The sequence below is a fragment of the Montipora capricornis genome, chromosome 3 (genome assembly GCF_036669925.1).
Source record: "Montipora capricornis isolate CH-2021 chromosome 3, ASM3666992v2, whole genome shotgun sequence".
In the NCBI taxonomy this organism is placed as follows: domain Eukaryota; kingdom Metazoa; phylum Cnidaria; class Anthozoa; order Scleractinia; family Acroporidae; genus Montipora; species Montipora capricornis.
In genome coordinates, this window is record NC_090885.1 from 39438956 (window position 1) to 39446295 (window position 7340).

At 41.4% G+C, this 7340-nt stretch overlaps 1 protein-coding gene across 1 annotated transcript in view; it reads left to right on the forward strand.

The window, feature by feature from the left end:
- The window catches only part of LOC138043115 (serine/threonine-protein kinase 10-like), a 35719-nt gene extending 28653 nt beyond the window's left edge, over positions 1-7066 (forward strand). Inside the window, exons 19-22 of the mRNA XM_068889242.1 lie at positions 1100-1288; positions 1719-1844; positions 2430-2543; positions 5355-7066. Coding sequence (XP_068745343.1) covers positions 1100-1288; positions 1719-1844; positions 2430-2543; positions 5355-5642 — 717 coding nt within the window. The 3' untranslated portion in view covers positions 5643-7066. The remainder of the gene's footprint in view (positions 1-1099; positions 1289-1718; positions 1845-2429; positions 2544-5354) is intronic.
- Positions 7067-7340: the final 274 nt, after the last annotated feature.

Here is a 7340-nt window from a genome sequence, read left to right on the forward strand (position 1 = left end):
AGGGCGCTTACCACTTAACAGAACTCACCGGCCAGACCATGCATTTGGAAGGAATAACTCTACAACGCTTTCAAATTAACACTCTTTGGTGATGATATACACTCCTGCGGAAGAATGTGAGGGATTATCGTGCAAGTGTTCCTTCATATTGTGGCATTTTCTTTGCAAACTGCCGGGTCTGGCCGGCCAGTTCTTACAAAAGGAAAACGCCTCAAGTTTCTTGTCAAGAAAGCGATCATAATTGTAGAGCCGATTTTAAACTGTTGCATGCGACTTTTGTACCTGTCGCCTTACTAGTTACAAAATACAGACTTGGATTCGTGCGAATTTTATTGACGGTAGTTAATTATTCTTTTCATATGAATGAAACTGATTTACATCAGAAAGGTAAAGTCCGCTACGAACCTATAAGGCCCACCAGGCCGGCACTGATCTCTGGTATCTGTCGCATGAAACGACTAGGAGTATTTCTACTCCCCCCTCCCCCTCCCCCTGCAGCTGGATGGGATGCCAGTCCATCGCAGGGTTACCCCCAGCATTTTCGCCGGTACCCATTTATACCTCTGGGTGGAGAGTGGCACCGTGAGAGTAAAGTGTCTTGCCCAAGAACACAACACAATGTCCCCGGCCAGGACCCGAACCCGGACCACTCTATCCGGAGTCGAGCACACTGACCATGAGGCCACCGCGCCTCCCACTACAAGAAAGAGCTCGCACTAAAAGAGTGCAGTGAATAGGAAATGTCAGCTTCCGCTTTTGCGGCCGCGCACTTGCTTCTAAGCTTACTATAAGCTTAGCTCAATAAGTAGCGTCGGAACACTATGCGGGGTGGTCTTAGGTTCCAATCCGGCCACACTAACTCTCGGGGAAGTCTGAGAAGACTAGCTCACAATCTTTTTAGTACCACTTGTGGTGCTCTACTATTAATTTTGCTTTGGGTGTATCTGCGATTCCCACTGTTTATTCAAATGTTTGGGAACTAGAATGCAGCCTTTGCAATTGAGAATTGCTGCTCCTTATTCGTCAAGGTCGTTGCACCCTCTTCCGTCGACGAAATAACCAATGCGTTTTGTCTCTCTTTCTATTTCTCTCTTCCCAGGAATGTGAACAGCACACTCGACTGACAAAGCTTAAAGAGGAAGAGATGAAACGAAGGCACGAGATAGAGCGCAAACGGCTTCCCAAGATACAACGCGACGAAATAAAGGCTAAATCACAGCAGTATCGCAAATCATTAAGGATCGATAAGACAGTGTCGGTGGATGTTGAGCGGGAATTGATCAAAGAGGTATTTAATAAAAGGAGGTGAACAATAAATGGGGTAAAGAAGTGGGTTGTGACATGTCACTTGTGAAATGCCATTAGTGACATTAGTGACTGCAGCTTGATTTCTGTCATACAGCTTGGACTTTAAAAAGAACCTTTATCTTTTAAACTGGTGTGGATTTAGTAGAATTCTGGGTTTTTGACCGTGTTTTTTACACATCCCTTTAAAACCCTTAAATCTGATTATTTGATGATTCAAAACCATTTGTCCTGCTCGACCTAGCGCCATTATTCCAACAATTTGCGTTTATTGCATGCAATCAGTTTTTGTTTCCAATGTGATTGGATCGCAGAATGTTTTGTGTCCGTTTTCATTACCTTTTGCTCGGTTTTGATCGTTCGACACTTTATTAAAGTTCACTTTATAGAATGTCCTTTGATTTTCTTTACAGTTCGACTTACTGGAACGCAAAAGGCGCGGTCAGAGTATGAAAAGTTGTTGTTTAGACAGGAGATGGAAGCTGAGGAGCTTCGTGTATCTACAGAAATCCGCATTGAAGGAACTACGACAGTTACAGGTAGATGCACATTGACGTCTTCTACTGAGTTCTGATAAAAGGGGAGAGGCGAGTGATTTAAGGCTTATTTAAGTTTCAACATAAATGAAAGTTTCCAGTACGGCGTTCGATGAGGTTAAAACTTGACTAGAGTTGACTGTTGGAGAATCGTAACTGGAAATTTCGAACGAAACCAAAGACGAATACGATCAGTTGTTGCTTTGGAAGTATTCTCGTAATACATCCATTTAACAGTACAATCCACTCCAATCTCGTCCCCCGAGTCCTCTTTTATTTGGTCAGCACCAAGAACGCGGACTCGAGCCACAGCCAAAGCAAGAAGACCGCGAATCACGGACTTCCGGCTCTTCTGCGCATTTTCACAAATTGAAACAACGGTTGTCAACGGTTACAAAATTATACCATTACCGTGACTGCGCGTATTTTTTCAGAGTCCGTGTTTTTGGTGCTGACCAAAAGAAAACCGGACCGTGGGACAGGAATGAATCCGCTCCACCCACTTAACATAATTGCGCATGCGCTTACCAAGGAACGGATGATGTACTGAAGTAAGTCCATCAATCGAGCTAAACTTCTTTTTTTCAGAACGAAAAGCGTCACATGTTAATGGAGAGCCGAAACAATGAACTAAAGGAACGGGATGAGAAACATCAAGTTCAGCTTGTCGCGTGGAAAGCTGAACTTGTACCAAGAAAGAAGGTAAGGCAGCTGCAAGGTGCCCAGAATTATCATTTTTAAAAAGACTCTTGGTAAGCCATTTTCACCCTAATATCCGCTCTGAACGCCAGCTTTGTCTTTTTCCCGTGGTGATAAATGTACTTTTATCAAGTCAGTTGATACAACTAAATTTCCGTGCTTGATTTACCCAAGGAGTTACCCCCTTCGCGTTTTCACCCCAGGAGACATTTCATTGGCAATTTACCACCCTCCCCACCCGCTTAATGTTGAGTACTGGAGTGCCTCATCCGACTATCGAGGATTCTTCCACTTATTTGAGCAACAGTGGTCTATAAAATACTTTTAATTATTAATTAACCATTTGTTTGCTTTCTGCTTTGGCACTTTATCAATTTATTCCCACTTTTTTCCACTTTCTTTGGCACTTGTATATAAGAGGAGGAGGCGGTAGAATGCTCCAGTGCATGGTTAGGGCATTGGGTTTGCATGCGGTTGCCTTGGGTTCAAAACCGTTGTAACCTCTGGTTTGGATTTCTTTCCGATTTTCCGGATTCAACTCTACCATGCTTTCTAAATGTCTTGTCTGGCCCACAAACGGGCTACAATGTCATACCAGACTATCCCCAGCAAGGGTTTGCAGGTCGGCTCGATAAAAACCATAACTTTTTCGGAATACGTGTTTGGTAGAAAACCTCATTCCAGATATTCGTTTATATCAAATTGAAGTCAAGACTCTGCTATTATCATTTAGTATCTTTTGCAATTAGGGATATGTTTGTGGGTGCACGTGGTGTGTTAGTGTGTTCCGTTTGGGTGTGTACATGGGCCTCTTTCACAATGGCGGCTAAATAAAATATTTTTCTGTTTTAATGCCAATAAGCCTTTCTAGCCTCGCTACCACGAGCAAATTCAAAGAATTTTGTTTCAAAATGAGGGCAGTAGGTCTAATTAACATAAATAGAACGGAATGTAAAGGTGGTCGAAATTTTTAAAAGTTCTCTGTGTTGTGTCCCGTCCAATCTTTAATGGTAACCAGTAACCATTTTGCAGTGGTAATCGACTCCCAGCCATTTGTAGCTTATTAGTTATTTCTGATAGTCAGGGCTTAACTTCAGTTAAAATTTGTCTTGGAAAGCTATCAGAGGCTTGTGGTGATAAGGAAATTGCAAGGAAACTTGAAAATGATCAACACGTCGGCCTCGAAGCCAATGTTTCTTTATTCCCTTTTATTTTCTTCAATCTTTATTGGTTAGTATTTTACTAGTAACCACTGTCTTCTCAGAAGGCTATTTACCTACGACATCTGCTATGGCACTACAATGATATACGGTACCAAAACAATATCATGTACTATTAGAGCTACATATTACGCAAAGACAACTTGAATCTCGAGCTCCTCGAAAACAAAACGCAGCTCAGTTGACAGTTATGGAAGAAAGCGCTGTGTTACTGCACTACCACACGTACGCAATGCGCGCGTATTTTTTTGTTACTTTCAAGACGTTCCGGCTAATACTTGAGTCTTCATCAGTTATACATGTTAAAGTTTTATAAGTGATTTATAGAATGTCAAAAAGGCGTCGTTTGTTGAAAGAATACAGTGCAGTCCCAAAAGAATTGTGCTTTGTCTCTTAAGGCGCCCACAAACGAGGAAACCAAGCCTGTCTCTCCAATGCTGTCCATTAATGATTTACCTCTAGAAGCTTTGTCATCTTACAAAGTACTTCGTCTGACCCTGTGTGACACCCTAAAGTGGAACGATAATACCAACGAAGTCGTTTCCAAGGCGTCTAAGCGACTGCACATTCTCAGGGTCCCTCCAGTGGACCTTGTCACCATCTATAGCGCCCTGGTTCGCTCTGTCCTAGAATACTCTTCGTTTGTCTGGGCTACTTGCCTTCCTCGCTTCCTCCGCATTGACCAGATTGAATGCTATCCAGCAAGAGGGCCCTGCGAATTGGTATAGCCCTGGACCTTCACTATCAACAAGGCTATTTGAACAAGCCAACATTACCAGCTTAGAGGATAGACGCACACCGCCACCGTGTGTCTTAAAAATGTGTGGCACAATATCAAAAATAACCCGGACGGCCGCTGCACCGCCTTCTTCTCCCTCCTCGTAAGATCCGAATGCCACTCTTAAACCATCTTAGGAAGTAGCAGTTCTAGCCGCTTCCAGTATAGAACAAAACGCTTCGGTTCTAGTTTTTTCCCAGCAATGGCGAAAATGAACTAATCTTACGAGTCTAGTTATCTCTAGTATTGTTTTTATCTATATCTGAATTGTAAATAACTTATATAAATAGCCTGTAATCCCAGTCCCTTTGAAAACAAATGTAATTTTATCTTTAGTTGTAACTTATGTAAGCACATTGTATTTCATAGTTTTTATGCCACCATGTGTATTTAATAAACCATTATTATTATTATTAAACAATGTTGCGGAAACATTGTTGAATTTGTTCGGAAACGTTTTGTTTCCTCAGCAAATGTCTCCTCGTTTGCGCGCCGAGCAAACCTTTCGGGAAACCATTGCTTGAGAATTGACTCAAGTTACTGCTGAAATGTTCTTTACCTGTTCAGTGAGGATTGAATCTGAGACTCGGTACCATTTCTACTTTTTCACGTCATACGAAGTGCGGGCGGCGTTGGGAAAATACCACAGTTTCAATCTGCGTTGCTTTTAGTTAGTAGATTTTACCGCAAAGAACATCAAAATTTTGTTGACTTCGCTTTATCAAAAGCTTTTTTTTTTTTATCTGACAATTGACATTTGATCCTTGGAGGACATCATCATTTATAGGTGCTCTTTTCTGTTTCTTTTCTCCTCAGACACTCGAAGAAGAATTCGCTCGTGAGGAACGCGAACAGCAGTTGTTCTACGCGCGAAACTTAAGCGAGTTCCCTCGCTCAGATTCCAAAGAATTTGATGGGGATACTGGTGAAAACCAGTGGATGGCTACAAAACGCCAGAGGATAACGTTTCCAGTAAATCGTCTTCGGGGTCAACATAGTATCATTCGATTTTTACTCTTAGTACTTCACGGGTCTTTCACTATTTTCACAGTCAATGTTTGTGAAACCTCTACCAATCCTACAAAGAAAAAATTCTATCCTTGAGTGGTTTGGTATGCAACAATTTAGTGTAAGTTGTCTTGTATATAATGAGAGAAGTGTTCTAAGACAAGCCACTTAAAACGTCGCGTGGCAAAAGCGTGTTGCTCTTGTAAAAAGTCTCCTGGAACTCGCAGGGCTCACGAGGTGTAGAGCAAATGCCGGCCCAGCTGTCCTAAGATTTGAAGGGTGGAGAGTCGTCTTCGTTAGAGACGGACTCTTAGACCCTTCACCGTTTCGGCCAAAATTGAAAAGAAGGCTACGTTTGTATATATCATTATTTAGACAGGAATATGAGGCTTCTAGGTTCAAAGTCTGCCTACGTTTTATGTTGTAATTCTCGAGAGTTTCTAGAGAGATTTGGCATCGCGTTCAGGACAAACTGAAATTTGCGTTTTGTCAAAAATCAACCGAGAAACTTTGAGGTAAACGCGATGCTTGGTCTCTCTATTTTAACAGTAGTGAAAATCATTCACCGACACTGAGTTTAGGATTTACACTAGTGTTACCGTCAATTATTACGATTTTTGCGCGCAACTGGCTGAAACTGCGTCTAAAGCTGTAATGAATTGCTCTGGATATATCGAGTTTTCGGAGCGCTAGCAAAACTAATTCACTGTTTCAGTAGAGCTTCGTAATTATGCCATAACATTGATATACAGAACGTGAGCTCTTGTTAGAGAAATTGTAAGCGAACTAGTACTCTGGTCTCAGAAGTTTTCCTTCGTTCTCCTCGAAAGAAATGCAGCGACGAAGAGGCAATAACCAACCGTCTTCTTGTTGCCGCTTCGGGGCCACATTCTGTTCAAGGAAAGGCGAGAAAAAAACTAGAACGAACGTGAGACTGCCTTTTTCCAGTAATCTATTTCACTTCATTTGATGTTAGGGCTTTTCTTTTCTGTTAGCCACGATCATCGGAAAAAAAAGGCGCTATAGGTCAAAGAAAAAGAAGAGAATTTTTACCTTTTGTAGTTGGTCGTTCATGGCTAGCCGGCTCTCGCTTTTGCGTCAGACAAAAATGCCAAATCGTTATTGAGATAGGAGATGAAGGTTCCTAGGGGTAAACTAAAATCTATGTAAAATTTCAGTCTTTTAATTGAGCTATGGTATAGATTTTCACTCTGTGTTGGCGGACGAAAAACCCAAGAATCTCGTCCAAGCACAGAAAATCTAATTAACCAATCATTGCTCGCAGCAAGCGCGTAAAAACGCGAGGCAGCAAGTTATGGTTGAATTTTTTTGATGATGTCGGACTTGTGAGAAAGTATTGCTGTATTTTCGGCATTCTCTAAGTAAAGCCTTAATTATTACAAAATTACTTTAGGTACTCGACCGAAAACGACCTAAAACAGCTGCAACTATTTGCAGTTCATTTTGAAACTGTAAAAACTTCTAGTCTCTTTATTAAATGATTGTATGATATTAAAAAAGCCAAGGTTATATATTATAACTTTCCATTTATTTATTTTCAGTTGTTCTTAAAGTGAGGGTTTTCGCTGTTTAACAAGAAAGAAGGGCTAAGGCGTCAATTTTGCAGTACTCCTCTCGGTTCCCAATGTATTGAATGAAGAAAAAAAATCCGGTAACCACGCATTTTCAAAGATAATTCATGAAGGCAGTAAGAAGTTTAATTGAAAGCAATGTATGGCGTTCTGTTAATCACTTTCGCATCTTGATCTGCATTGGTGTCTTACCACCAATTTT